A 16,807-nucleotide genomic window follows, 5' to 3' on the forward strand; every position below is an offset into this window, starting at 1 on the left:
AAATGGAGGATTGGACATTTGGATATTTAAATCTAATGGAAAATGTAGTATACTGATTAAAGAAAAGCGTTTGAATGATTCGAGCTACCATACATGGTGTCAAGATATAATTTCATTCTCTTCATCTACTACTAATATGTATTTTCAAATCTCATTCAAAATAAAGAAATTTATTACACAGTTGAAATTAAATAGATTTTATCTAATGGACAATGAAGACTTACTTAGATCAGATGAATGTGCTTATGGATGTGAAGAACAGATAAATTTTTCATTTGTTTTATAATTGCGCTAAATATCAGGATTTGAGGCAAAAATATGGATTCAATTTTTTGTGTAATTATTCCTCTTCGATAGAATTCTATAATGATTTAAATTAAATAAAATTACTGTTCAGTTAATGATTAAATTATATATATTTTTTTGTTACTTCAATGAAAAAATTAAATGAAGCGCAATGTTGAAAAGACAAACAAAGAACTCAATTTTTGTTAGATCAATTTATGAAACATAAAGATTACTAAAGATTATGTAATCCTTGCACCAGGAAAAAATCTCTAATGCGTTAATAAAGATTGATTTGATATTAGCTTAGTATTCGTTAACTAAAAATATACTATCTGTAGATTAATTTTATTCTGGTCATGAATAAAATAGTACGTCACTTTGAGAAGACGAGACAAATTATTAATACTAGAGGCTATTTAAAATAATTGTGTAATATTTGATCAATTTATCAGATTCAATATACTTGAAAATAAAGATAAAAGCTGATAAAGGTGTCCGAATCTATTGACTGAAAAAGTATTGTTGCAAGAGTTCGTGTATATATTGATGAATTAGACCCTCAGGGTTTAAAAAATTTTTATTTTTTTTAATTCGAAAAAATTTAATCTCAGAAACAAACAATAGATAGCAATATTTCGCCTTAAATTTTCATTTTAAACGATAACGATAAATAAACTAAAATAAAAAAATAATCTGAATGAATAAAAGTAATAATTGCAATTACTAATAAACTATCAGTACAATTTATTTCAAACCGTGGCTAAATTACTTAAAATAATTTATTGTTCATTATTGTTATTTAAATATAACTTGTATTAAAACAATATATTAATTTTTGAAATGATATTTTTAAAACAGAAAATAACAGTAGATAGATCTTTGAGTAAATAAAATAATCTAATCTAATAAAGCAAAAATGATAGTCAGCGGATATTTGATGCTAAAGGATTAAGACTGTAAGCGAAAAAAATAATTTCGTTTCTTACGAATCGGGGAAAAAACGGAAAGAGAAAACAAATTACAGATCTGTAGACTTCTTCAAGAGACTTAGGTTGAAATCACGAATCAGACATGTTTTTATTTCTCTCTTAGAATATACGAACAAAAAATAAAGATAATAATGTCAACTCGCGATATGTTTTCAAGAATATAAAGTAAGGTCTTATTCTTATCGACAAAATTGAGGTAGGCATATATGTTTACATCACTATTTAATTGATCCTAGCAAAAAATATCTAGTCTAATCCAATTGATATAGAATTTGAAGTATTAAGTGGTTTGTTTCAACAATTCTCTCTAATTTTTTTTTCTCTACATTGATAAATTTTACAAGGGCTTTAAGTATTATTTTTAGACATAACCTTATATGAAAGTGCAAGTTTGATTTGAATCCACGTAACGCATTTTGGAAATTTTGTATCTGGGGCGATTTAAATTATGTTAACTTACCGTTTATATATAGTAATTATTATAAAAATAGTGTAACTTGATACAATTGTTCGTTTACATTATTAGAAGAAAATGAAAAGCGTTATACAAATATTATATATTTTAGAGTTTCTTAACTATCAGTCTGAGGACCATAATCGATTCTTGAAGAATTTGACTACGAAAATTGCTTATCAACGAAATTTTTTGCTAAAATGATAAGAAGATTTATATAAAAATAAACATTTTAGGATAAGAGATCGGTTAATTACTTGTCCATTTTACGTCTTCGGTCACTTTAGCTTCGAGAATCAAAAATTATTCAATAAGAAATAAGTCACACTATTAATTTAAGTTAATACATTTGAGAACTGCAAATTATTTATTTAAAGAATTATTTCGTTATTTTAATTCATTTATTTTGAAAAAACAAACAATTATAAAATATTCAAAATTGTGTAATAGGTATGGTGTATATAATATATATATATATATATATATATATATATACACATATACAGTAAGACCCCGCTTAACGCTGATTCGATATAACGCGGTCTGCTCCAAGCCTTAAAAAAAGCTCAAAATTTACGCCGATTTAAATTATCGCGGCATTTCATTGATTTGTATATAATACGATTATTTACGAACACGAACCAATCAGAAAAAGGTGGCAAAAAGGTACACTTCCTTTAAATCTATGTTTGTTTGGTGCAATTTTGGGAAAAAATATAACATCGTGGATGCCGTAGGCAATATCGGCTTCGCTTGGCAAGAATTAACTGATAAATGCACGAACGAAGTGTGGAAGAAGTTATGGTGAAAGTATCCAAGAATTCTCAAAGGGAAGAGCCTATCGCTGTATCGTTAGGTTGACCAAACTCAACCTAATCGATATAGCGGGACTAGGAGATGTAGACGAGCAGAATATTGAGGAGTTACCGCAGGTTTCTGGTGAGAGTCTTACCAACGATGACCTTCGAGAACTGGCAGAACAAGAAATTCACGTAGAACTGGAAAATAGAGATTCTGAAAACGAAGAACCCAAAAAATTTTTCTACCGATTTCCTTAGTAAAAGTTTGCTAACGATAACCGAAATCGTTTAAAAATTGTAGCGAATGATTCAGATTTTGAAAGGCGTGAAAGAGCAAAACGGTGCGATCTTCTGCCACCAACATTTTCTTAGGAAAGAAAAAAGCGACAAATAAAACTTCACGACTTTATTGCAAAAAACAAAATTTCAGAAAGTGACAAAAAATGATCTTTACATTTCTGTGTGCACATGTTTATGTGTTATTTAGCATATATTATTATACAAATTAATATAAAAATAACTTAAAATTAAACTTTGTTTATTTTTGGTCGCGTGTTTCCTATTTACTCTATGTTAAAATGACCTCTTTTAACGCTGTTTCATTTATGCTTTGTCGTCTAGGAACGCATCCCCCGCGTTAAGCGGGGTCTTACTGTATATGTATATATGTATATATATATATATATATATATATATATATTATTACATAATCATATTAATAAATAATTTTAATATGGCCTATTTCCAATATCTCGGTGTTTTTAATCAAATTGAGTAAACAGCGTCATTAGTAGTTTCCTGAAATCAAACTTAGTTTATTTAAAACTTTTAGTTTTGGTTTTGATCTTTAATATATTAATAGAAGCGCTCTTATTATGGCCTATGCAAACTGTATTAAGGACTAAACGCTGCAATAAAAACCGCATTTATCAGATTGTGTTTTTACGCAAGAAATAAATCAATTTAATTTAGATAATGGAGGATTAAATCATAACAGCATTTTAATTTTTTATTGCTTTCTAACCGGGGTTGGTTGTTGTTATTCTTTTAAGTGAGATTTTATTTATTTCAACTGTTTTGTTTTTGTTTCTGAAGAAATGAATGTTTATTTTAATCATAATCTCAGTTAATTACAATATTTATGTAAAGGCCATAACGGGAACGTGTTTCCAAATAAGGCCTTTTATTTTTGGCAACTCTAATGCAGTAATCGGATGATTTTTTTTCCAGTAATGCATTATTAGTGGTTCTAATGAATGACGCATAGAATTCTCTTTTTCGTTAATCCGGCTTCCTAGAAAAAAATGTCAAAGCTTAGCTAGGACCATAATAACACCATGTACTGAACCTCACTACCTTTTATTTTTGTAGTTTATTAAGCATTTAAATATTTGATAAAAATTGCTTTTAACTATGAAACTTGTTTTCAATTTATATTAATTTTAAAATAATAAATAATTTAATTTAAATAATTTAATTTTAACGTACAGATTTTTCTAAAAATAGAATTAACTTATTAGAGAGCAGAATTAACTCAAAAATCGATATTGTAAGTCATTTATACATAACTATTTTTAAATATATATTACACTGATGAATTAATAATACAAGTCCGAATTTTTAGTTTCAAGGAAAGAACTAGGGAGACATTGAACTTGAAATTACTCGCGCTCTGGCAACAGAAAGATACAAAAACAATCGAAATTAATATAAAAAAAAAATATATATATATATATATAATATAAACATATTATTATATGAATATATTCTAAGAAACAATGATAGAATAGTAACATTCTGAATTTATTAAAAATGTCGTGGATCTGTCATATTACTCTTGAAAGAAATCGATAAATCGTGATTTATTTCCAACATTGAATTCGCTATTTTAAAAGCTGTTATGTAAGTAAAATTATATTTCCGTGATCTAATTATATATTAATTACAGGAGTAAATTAATATAAAAAGAGAAATATAAGACTACATAGAAGTGACATTATTATCTAATCCAAAAGTCTTGACGTTTATTGATGTTCTGTATATTTATTCTAGAATAAACTTTATATGGATGACTTATCGAATATCCGTTGAATCGTCCTTTTACCTGTTTGAAACAATATTAAATGTTTTAAACATTCGATAACACACTTACATAAATTTTTATCTAATTACCTAAGCAGGAATTTATACAGTATTAAAAATTGTTTTACATGCATATTCGCTGCTTTTATCTACATCACAGACACTTTCTAACAATGAAACAGGCCATATTTTTTTGTAATAACACAAAGAGTTCTTATCAATTGGACTCTATTCAATAAGAATTCAAGACTAGAAATAGTTTCAGAATTGATTTTCTAATTTAATGCCAATATTGAATAAAGTTCGCATTTTGTTCGAGGTCAAAATACAAATCTAGAAGTGCTCCAAATTTATCGATGTTACATGATTTAAAGAATTTATCTAGGATTTTCTATTCAAGAGACACGTCTTAAAAAAAAAATCACATTTAAAAATAAAACTATTTCATTTATTTTAATGAATATTTCAAGTAATTTTATTGATATCATCTATAACTTCTTATTAATAAATTAATTACATATTTTTATGATTTCATTTAAAAATGATCACAAATTACACAATTAATCAACTAATTAATAATAAATCAATCAATCAATTAATTCGTATTTAAATAATAAATAATTAATTTACATTTAAAATCAAAACTAATTGAATTAATACATATATTTTTTTTTTTATTTTTCACACAATACTATACAGACAAAAAAAGGAAGAATATTTACAACACAATCAAATAGTACACGAATCCATTTCACACTCTTGACTTTTTCAAATTTGGGGTCGTCATGGTTTCTTATAGTTCTTTTATTTTTTTTTAAATTTTATTTACAAATACTTTATTTTAAAACGGGGTGTAGGTCAATGAAATAATCATCCCTGGCTTAATAATGATTTCTCTACCCGATGGAATACAAATGCCATCATACACCGTCTATGCGGGGAAAAAAGTTATATTATTTTATAAAATAAAAGAAATAAATAATGTATTAATAAATGTAATAATTTATTTTACTTAAATACTAACTTTTCCTTCTCGATCTAAAATCGTAATCTTCCACATCAGATCTTTTTTCATAGAAACTGTATCGAATCTGCTAACAACGTAACAACCGACCAAAGGTGAATGATGAAATGAAATGACTTCATCGTTGGGAGACAAACCTAATTCTCTTTGAAACTTAATGTCTGCTTGACGTAAAGCTTCTACTACCGTCATCATAGGCGATACCGTAACAATAACTTCGGGAATTTCGATTCTAGTATCTCCTGCGTTAATTTTAACCACGGCACCTGGCTAAAAAATATTTCAAAAATTGTTAGAAAATTATCTTAACGTGTAGCTTAAGAAATAATTAAAAGTTTTTTTTTTTTCTTTTCTTTAATTACCGGCGGTCTTAGTGAGTGAAGAGGCATCAATATCGGTACTACGTTAGGAAGTGGTAATTTTGGTGGAGATGGAAACATTAGTGGTAATTCGTGTTGTGGTTCTGGATATATCAATGGCGGGTGAGGTATTTTAGGAGGTAAAAATGGTTCAATTGGCTTCGGTACTTTTTCCTTCGGTAGATTTTTCGGAAACGAAAATATATCACTCGGTTGCGGAGGCAGATTATCAGGAATCACTGGTAATTCTATGTCAGAGTCTAATAATTCCTGTATAGAAATATCTTCCAAAGAGTTGAGGAAAGCTTCCTAAATTAAACAAAAGGATTTTTACTTTAAAAAACGCATAATTTGCGCATTAAAATAAATAACGTTATAAAAATTAACTGTAGAATAAACTTAAACAGTAATTAATTCTCGCAAAAAATCGTACAAGATTAATTAATATGTTATTTCGCTGCTTCCGAAAGGAAATATGGTATGATGCGTTTGAAATATTAAAACATTAACTCATCTATTATTAGTTCATAAAAAAAGAAAAAGGTAAAAGTGAGATTTAAAGATAGATTATTATATTATTTTCAGAAACATTTTCGAACTTTTGACTGTTTACATTAATAAAATATTAATTAATTTTAAATGATTGAAAGAATAATAAATTAACGATCAAATTTTAATATATAAAACGAAATACTTTATTAGTAAAATTAATTATTTAATAAATTTATTATTAAAAAGACAATTTAAAATGTTTCTGTAGTAACAGATAAAAGGCAATTAGAAAATCATAAGCAGATTATCAAAAATGTTATAAATTGTTACCATATTTATAAATAAAAATAGTAATTATTACATTAACACCAAAAAGAAGCTTGAACTATTGAGTATATCATAAAACACTTAATGAATTGTATACAATTCTTTTTAAGTGTGAATTAAGTGTTTGAAGTGAAATACTCAAACATAATCCGGTTCTTTAATAATAAAGAAGAATTGTTTATTAATATCATAAAGATTTGTTGGATTATATTTAAAATAATTAAATTTTATATCCTATAATAAAAGTCAAGAATCATCGCAACCATTCTTAATATTATTTTGAATCTAATTATAATTTTCTCGAGTCGTTAATTTTATTTAATACAATAAAATTTACAAAATTGTAACCCGAATATAACAATAACTTTTGTAATAATTCGACAAAAGAAAACGGCTACGTTCAAAACTTCGATAAATAACACTGATAATTAGTATTGTTATTTATTAATGACAATTAAAACAATTTAGAAATTGATTAAAGTTTAAACAAAGTAATTATTATACATTATTCTTAAAATGTTTTCAATGTTTGCTGTTTAAAAATAAACAACGTATTTAATTATGAAATTTAATTTATCTGATGCTATGCATCAGTGATAGGAAATGGCTTAAAAATTAATTTCAGTTGTTATTGTTTGAGAAAATATTCTTCAAATGATAACAATAAACTTCTTTAGGAAATTCTTATTATATCTAAAAATATATTTTCCAAAGTTCTAAACTAATTTTTAACTCACTTGTCAAATTGAAATTTAACTGTATGAAGGAAAAGAAAATCCAATAATTCCAAATATTATTTAAAAATCAATAAAATAAATACAATATATAAATATATAGATATGTATAAACAATAAAGAACTATCATGTTTTGAAATTTGTAAAGCTCTCAAAACTTTCATTCAGTAAATAAAAAGAAAAAAAAAGAATGAAATCCCGGATCTAGTTAATTGATTTCATTCGCTTAAATGTTTTCCTATTTTGGGTTTGGTATTTTAAATGTTTCCTCATCAGTCCCGGAATGGGTTATAAATAGAGTTCTTGACTTATTTTGACTGACGGCAATTTTAAGGAGATAGTGAAGGGGGACGACAATTTGTAAACGACTTCTTTGTAAAAGTTAAGTATTGTTGGCTCCAAAAGATATGCAGTAGATTATTTAATCTACAACTATATTTATTACATTATTATCTTAAGTTATTGATTTAATTGTTATATTAATTTTAGTGAAAATCAGTTGATTCAAATTTTTCAATTTTTCTACATTTATAATATATATATTGTTTCTTAATTTAATTTAGAAGATGATATGTATGTTTACATAGCCATTGTGAATTTTTAGAGAATTATAAATAATATACTTACGTTTTCCAGGTTTTGTTTGCTTCTGGACGTTTGATACAAACGTAATAATAAAGTGCTGATAGTTATTCCTTCGTTTTTAGCAAATGTCTCTACTAGGGATTCTAGATCCCTCACAGTTATACGTTCGACATCTCCTAATCTACAATCCTTTTTACGATGAATTCGTTTCAATTCTTCTGATCCAAACGTTCCAATGGTGAATCCGAAGATGAATAGTATTGTGTACATTGTGAGAAATTATCTGTAGAATCTTTAAAAACAAAATATATATTAATTAAAATAGTTAAAATGTTTTACTATAATTTAAAACTTTTAAAACAATTTAATTTAAAAGAGCTTATTTTACAAAATTATATGATTAAGTAAAATAATCTTTTAAATTCTTATAACATTAAAGATCAAAACGTCAAATTAAAATTTTATACTATTTTATTACTGAATGAAAAAATACGTCTAATCCAGTTTATTCCAAAGATAACAGTTTTAGTGCGGTAACTGAACAAACATCAAATCAGTAACAACACACTTGACTGAACATAAAGCTTGTTAACTTCAAACAAATTGATACTTCTGTTCTTTCATGTCTACTATTGTATAAATGATCGATAATAATTGTTATCTTTTATTTAAAATTATAATTATTAAATTAGAATTAGAATAGTTACTTAAGAGCACCTTTTCCGAAGCAAACAATACAAACACACACACAGCAAAACAACTAGAGCCGAGAAGGAACAAATTCATGTCTTTATTGCAATTCATTTGTACCGTTTGCGCTTTTAAGACTTCTTATAATACATTTAGGAGAACGAATGAAAAGAAACAGCATAAATCGAATGTTCTTAAAATAAAATAAAATCCAAAACAAGTCAGTATAAAACAAATAAGTATTTTAACGTATAATCTTCTAAAATTATCAATAAGAACAAACTTCATTTGCGTTTTTTTAATGGATATAATTTCGGCAAAGTCATCAGCCTACTCGATAAGCCATTATCCAATAGTAGACTATTATCTTAATAATTGAAAGGTGAGAAAATTATCAATAAAGTAACTTGCTTAACGCGTAAAAAAAACATTTTGTGCGAATTTATTCGTTTAATCACCACGAAGCTGGACTCTTAAACATTCTTTAATATCTTAACAAGTTTATTAAAAAGTATTTACATTTATAAATTTACGATAATAATCTAAAATAAAGATAATTCGCAAAAATTAATTAAGCTAATTAAATATCAGTTATCATCACGATTTGCGGTAATTCATCAATCGGTTGATTAACTATAATCATTAAATGTTCGTCAACTGGTAATTACTAAAATCTATCTGTTATCGTTGCAAATATACAAATTTATAATAAAGTATTAAAATTTAGATATAGTTTTATAAATTTTGGGTTTATTTGTCATATAAATTAAGATTTATAAAAAGAGGTTATATTCAAAATAGAGACGTTTATTCTTATAAATAGATCCATCACAGAATTTCCTGACACCATTAGTCATTTTGACTCTTTTCGTGACAACAACGGAATTTTTGATATCCGTTAAATAAGAAGAAATGTGATAATAGACACACCTTTTGTGAAAACTACGTGCAAAAATATTTATTAATAAAAAGGAGGAAAAACAAAAATTATAACTGATAAATTTAGACTTTTTTCCTCTCAGAAAAATAATACTTTTAATTAGAAAATCTCCAAATATCCTAATATAGGGATATAAACACTTTCAGATTTATCTTGAGAATCACACTTTGTTCTATGCGCTATCGTAAATATAAAATTTTTATACGAATTTTACGTAATTTTTTAAAAAAATTATTGGCTAAATTATTTACTGATTCGACAGTATTTTAGCTTTTACAATATATAATAAACTGTCGAGCTTCTCCGTTGGTCTTCTTTCTCCTACGGAAATGCTTACCTGTATGCGCTTTAAAACGGATTTTTGGAACCAAGCTTTAAAATTTCGATAAACTACGAAAGTGCAGTGTTTAAAATTAAGTTAATAGTCTGTTCTCACCTAACGATAAGCAAAGTATTGACATAATGACATTATCATAAATGGCATCTTCAAGTAGATAAGCTAAGAGTGAAACATATTAATTCTAATGATTGAACTGAAATGATGTCATTCTAAATTTTGGTAATGGATATTCAATATTCGACAATAAAAGACATTTTTCAAAGTTTTAAACTTGTTAAATTTATTATAACGTTTTTAATTTGATATTTCTATAAATATTTTGAAGGTATTTTCATTAATTTTTTTTTATATATAGGCTATATTATGTAAATAATAAATATTTAATATTTTAATGTAATTTTTTTAAATCTTATAACTAATTATATTTATTATAAATAAATATTTTAAAGTAAATTTCGCGCTTAGCGCGTAAAATTTGTTATATTTGTAATTATATCAATATAATAGATTAAGAATTATTTTCGTAAGATTGTACGAATTCAGAATAAATTTACTTACATTATCTGTAACTGATGTACAGTACACAATATTACGGAATTGCTGGTAACGGCAATTTTGTACACCAAACAGAACGTCCACAACCTATATAGACGCACGTGCAGCTTGCGGGGGCAGTTCTGTGTGACGTCATTCATTCGTCACATCCTCTTTTTGGCCACGTGTTGTTCCCGTTTGTTTAAGGTGCGTTATTTAAAATTAAGTAACTAGAAATTAGTTAGTAATACTTTCTTTTTTATAATTTGTTCGTCAAATTTATTATCTAAATATTCGTTTAAATTATATAGTTAATTTAAGGAAGAGACGAGCTTACCGAAGGAAAATGAACGTATATTGCAAGAAAAAAATTAAATAAATTATGAAATAAAAAACATAATTAATGAATAAAATATTACAAATCTCATTATTAAGATATTATATAATTTGCCTTGATTTTTAATTTTAATTTTCGATATTATGAAATTAGGAAATATAAAAATGTTCGAAAATGATAAAGAAATTAGTAGAAAAGAAGATTAATATACCCTTTCCACTAATTTCTTTATCATTTTCGAACATTTTAATATTTCCTAATTTCATAATATCGAAAATTAAAATTAAAAATCAAGGCAAACATACAATATTTATAATTAAAATTCTATATGTGATATAGCTATGTACTTATTACAAAAAAGAAAGTAATTTTTATCAGTTTATTTATATAACTCATTTCTTTGAAAAATTTTCAAGATATACTAAAGGGAATGAAACTGGGAGTTGTTGATTACGAAAATGTCATGGTAATTTAATAATGACTGTCCTGTTTTCTAAATCATATTTGGTTACTGAAATGACAAAATACGTTGTTTTTATCATAAAGCATTATTAAAAAAGCACTGACGTAGGTATTGCTCTTTTACACATAAAATCGAGTAATTAAAACATAATATTTTAACGAATAAATTAATTTAACTACATAATAATAGATTTATATTATTTGTTATTTAAGAAATGATTATTTTAAAGCAGCGAAAGCAGAAAGTGCAGCGAATACTTTTACTGCTATTCTTGGTCTTTACACTGTTCACATCTGATGTGACTTTATCTCACCTGACAATGTTCAAAGCTACCATCACAACAACATGTGTAGCTGACAGTAACTATAGAATATCTACAACAATTTATAGCCCTATCAAAAAGTTTGTAATCTAAAATGTTTTTAATACTAGTTGTGATATTTACGCTATATTTCTATTGATTGTAAATATGGAAAATATGAAATAGAATTATATTATTTTATTACATACATAATATTGAAAAAAATAAGACAGATTAATTATTTCTCTAATTTACAGTATTAAAACAAATGACTGGTTAAAATTGCAATTAATTATATTATTTTTTAAACCTGTATACTAGTTTATAAGAGGCTGAAAGGCAACAATCTTTATCTGTATCTTTTTGTTTTCATAATTTAAAATTATATTAACATTACTAATAACAATGATTTATTATGAATGTATAATATATACTAATAAATCAGATCATTTATAAGGAGTAATTATTTGAAATATTTGGAAGAACAGGTAAGCCTTTATCAAAAAGGAATTCTGCATTGAAAGAATACCTGTCTTCTTAAAGTTATTTATAAAGTTATTCATTGATACTCGTCGATTTTTATGGACGTTAATAGATACATTACTATGTATAGATGAATTATCAAAATTCCTGGTCTCCTACGCAGATTGCTTCCCTCTCTTCGATGCTTGTCTCACGGTGCCAGTATTAGGAATGTCAAGTGGCCAAAACTACGTGCAGATATCTTCTGACTCAACAACTTCGGTATTTTCCGCTATTTTCCCAAAATGGATGTGATACGATTGCAAAGAAAAAAGTATATTAACCAACGAATAAAAAAATTTACAAGCCTACCTTTATAAAAACCAGAATTGTTAACTGAAAGAACATCAATTATTTCTTAGAAATAACAAATTTGAGAAATTTTTGATGAATTATTTTATTCGTGTTTAATTCATAAAATCTCAGATTAAAGACTCTAGTAGGATTTTTAATGAATGATTCCTAATACACATTAATTATAGATTCTTTTATTGAAAATTTAAAAAATATATATATATATATTTAAACACCTAGAAATAAAAAAAAGAAAGAGAATTTTCAGAAAATTATTACCGCTCATTTAGGAAAGAAAAATAATGTTATTTTTTCTTTAAATTGCACGTAATTATTTTATCAAATGAATTAATCTACGATTGTAATGTATTTTTAAAAATATAATTCTTACCGACAACTTAAAATTAGTTTAAACACGGAAAAATTATTTTTATATAAAATATTTAATTTGTAAATTTAACACTTGTAAAACACTGTTCAATAATTTCGACAGTAGAGATGACAGATTATTTGATAAGTAATGAACAAACTGTCATTGTTCTTGATATAGTAATTAAGTAATAGACGCCATCTTTAAAATAAATAATTTCTAAATGAATATTTGAATTATTATTTAAAAGATTTTTTAATAGGAAAATAACTGATTAAACAAAATTGCCTACAGGAAAAATATATTAATTGACAAATTCTAGGAAATGATTAAGTATAACTTGCTGATATTTGAAGAATTCAATATATTTAAATAATATTTAATAAATTCTTATTTTTAATTCAATATTAAATATTAAATTAATTATAACAATTGAATGTTTATTTTAATATTAGTTTTCCGAATGCTAATATTAGTCATTTCAATTTAAATATGTTAATTTAATTTATTTAAATTTCAGTTATATTAAATATTTCAATTTTTATCATAAATTACAGTACATATACAAATAATGTAATTATACACTTTCTAAAATAAATTAGAGTGAATTTTGTCCGAATAAATAATAATAATAACAATAATAATTGATGATGCCATTATTTGTCTGTTAAATGTACACCTTATTTCTGTTTTTCACGTTTATTTGATATATATTTAATAATAAAATAATATTTTTTAGTTTTGAATAATATTAAATACTACTGTATATTCAATTATTAAAGGGTCTATTCCCAAAAAGACTTATCTCCATGAAATAACCTTTTGAGAAAACAGAAAAAATATTTCTTACCTTATTTATCATTTCTTTTGTGATTTAATAGCTATTATACATGCTTTTATGTATGTTATCTTTATTAAAAATTAAACAATCTAGCTGTAATAGAATTTATTATTTTTAAAATGTTTAATTGAAGGCAAGTGTTTTGATACAAGCAAGTGGAGTTAAGACCTAAAGCTTGCAAGAGTAACAATAGAAAAGTAATATCTTTTAACAAAATATTATAATCAAATGCATGAAAAGTTAATTTGGGTAAATCTATTACTACTTACGAAAAAATAAAGATTTTTAAATCGTAACTAAGAATAAATAACTAACACTGAAATCAAATTTAATATACTGTACTTTGTGCTTGACATCACTATTACAACTTTCATCTGTGTCAACCGATTCACTAGCAAACGTTGTATAAAATTTAAATGCTGGGTGATATTCAGCCATTTCACTTTTGTAATTAGACCCATAACGTGATCAACTTTTTTGTTTACCTCATTGCCCATTTTTAGTTTTTTTTCGGTTGCAATTTTGCCCATCTTTTCCTCTTTACAGTAAGCTGTGGCTTCACTGATAGTTCCAGCTATAGGTATTCTAGAACCTTACTAAAGTTGCTGTGATTTCGAATACTTCCATATTTTTTCGTGTTATTTCCTTTTTTCCCCCCTCTCTACTGGATCATTATAAACTAACATCTATAACTTTTTAGTTAAAAAATTGCTGTTAAAATTTTTTAACTAGAAAAAAATTGCTGATATAAATGTAGCTGCTTTATTTTTCTTCAGTGGAAACATTAGGAATCTTGTCACATGACTTCAAAAATGCTGCTTGATTGATGTATAGGAGATACAATGTTTTGGAATGAACACACGTGTGGAAGTAAGCCGCTTTGGAAATAACACGGAGGTTTGCTATTGTTAGCGAATAAGTCTTTTAGTAAACGAAATAACACAATATTATTTACTCCCATTAAAACGGAATATCGAAGCGTCGTTGGTTTATTAGTGTCATTTTGTAGTTGTGTCATTTTTGGAGATAAGTCGTTTTGGAAGTAGGCTCTTTAATTATGCTATTATCTATAAAAATAACTTCTAATTATAAAAAAAATTTTATACATATAAATTGAAGAAAAATTTATTTGTTTTTATCGATAAAAAGTAGTTTACTACGTTAATATCTTACGTTTTGTTCATTCGTTTTCCTACAGATTTTCGATTATACATGTAAAAAAAATGTTTTTAAATATAGCCTTTTGTGACTTCTAGTGAGCCTGATAAAATTTATTACAGTAGTTATACAAGTATGCTTTCAGTTCCCTTTTTCAATAAAAACATCTGTGTAAATGCAATTTATATATATTATTGCCACATGTATACTTAATGTGTACGCTTAAGCAACCTTATACATCATGTGACCTTATGAGTTCCTTCTTAAACAGGATGTGGCCTTCCGATTAAGAAAGGTTCTCCTACCTCTGGTTTAAGAGTTTCCTGTTTCCTTCTAAAATTCAATTTTTTGGTCATTTATAAAAAAGTTTAAAAATTACAATATATGTAGTTTACATAATTGTAAATTGTATTTATTATTAATATTGTAGTTAATATATGAATATATTATTAACATATTATGTTTCCCTGCATAAATTATGTATTATAATTTACTTACAACGTGCAATATGTTATTTTTGGTAAATATTCTAACAAATAACGATTATGTTTCCTATAATATGGTACACATCACTAATGACACATATGCATGAACTAAATGTGAAGTCTACAAAAGAAACAAAGATGTTATATATGCTACTTATATCGTTTTCTTTTTAAAATTTGTGTTATTTTATGTAAATGAAGCACTTTAGTTCTGAATTCGACAATTTAATTTATCCTTCCAAATCATATTCTTTCTACGCCAGAAAGGAATGATCAGAAAGATCCTGGCAATGACCCCCTCTCCTAGCTGTCCCTCGATGTTCATCTTCGTACCTTAAGTGAAGAATAAGGTAAATAACAAAATTAAAAGAAGTGTAAACGACCGTCCTTACAGCTGTGTCCACAACTTGTAGCTCTTGTTCAGGTTAGTACACCTGCAACTCATTAGCTGCTTACGATATCTTCTTTTCCTTGGATAGTTCTTTATTAGTTGGAAAACAATTGCGAAGAAGAGTGAAAGAAATTTTAAAGAGTTGCTATAGTAAAGTGAAAATTGTAGAAATTCTGTTACCGCGGACTGACAAAACAGAAACGTTAAACTGAAAGTTCGTTCTAAATACAATACGTTTGTACACAGTGGCGCGTTATCCCATGGGCAAAAGGGGCAATTGCCTGGGACCCCTATAAACAAGGAGACCCAAACCAATCTTTTATACGAAAATATTTCCCCCCAAAAAATTGATCAGAAGAAAAATATCCGAAGTCAACATTGTGAATGGGGCCTCTAGTTCAAATTTGCCTGTGCCCCATAAAGCTATAACGCGCCACTTTCTGTACAACTGAAAGATTTTGTCGTTGATTCCTACGGACGTTGAGTCGGAAAAATTTTAAAAATCGTTATTACGAGGTTTCTTTTAACGTGATTCCATTGGATGCATTTCGTGAAAGAATTATAATCATTTATAGAACGAAATATAGGTCTACATACACTCAATAAACATCATATACTTAGCTAAGTAAATTATCTGGCAATACTCATAAATAAAATCAACAAAGACAACAAATGAACTTGTATAGATGATGACTTAATGAACTTATATTTACTACAATAAACCAGAAATGACATTAATTTGTTAGTAAAACAAAGGTTTATTAGAAATATTATACGGAAAATTATTACAAATAGTATCCAAAAAATGAAGAAAATATTGATATATTACATTTCAATTTAATCCATTTTATATTTTATATACGTTTTTTAATAAATAATCATTTCTATTTATAGAAAAAGAGTAGAAAAAAGTATGTTTCAATTATCACTGTAAATATAGAATGAAAGAAGTCTACTATCCTATTCTACTAGAAAACCAATTCTATTTTATTTATTTTTCCAGCAG

The 16,807-nt window shown here is 25.9% G+C and overlaps 1 protein-coding gene across 1 annotated transcript; it reads right to left on the reverse strand.

The window, feature by feature from the left end:
- Window positions 1-5,108: 5,108 nt before the first annotated feature.
- LOC136990330 (uncharacterized) lies at window positions 5,109-10,761 on the reverse strand. The gene is made up of 5 exons (XM_067288723.1): window positions 10,664-10,761; window positions 8,178-8,427; window positions 6,000-6,305; window positions 5,638-5,907; window positions 5,109-5,544 (listed from the first exon to the last, which is right to left on the reverse strand). Exons 2-5 carry the CDS (start codon window positions 8,403-8,405, stop codon window positions 5,455-5,457), a joined length of 894 nt encoding a protein of 297 aa, XP_067144824.1. The 5' UTR covers window positions 8,406-8,427; window positions 10,664-10,761; the 3' UTR covers window positions 5,109-5,454.
- Between the last annotated feature and the right edge of the window lie 6,046 nt (window positions 10,762-16,807).

Source organism: Centruroides vittatus, unplaced genomic scaffold (genome assembly GCF_030686945.1).
Source record: "Centruroides vittatus isolate TY-2023 unplaced genomic scaffold, ASM3068694v2 scaffold_899, whole genome shotgun sequence".
In the NCBI taxonomy this organism is placed as follows: Eukaryota; Metazoa; Arthropoda; class Arachnida; order Scorpiones; family Buthidae; genus Centruroides; species Centruroides vittatus.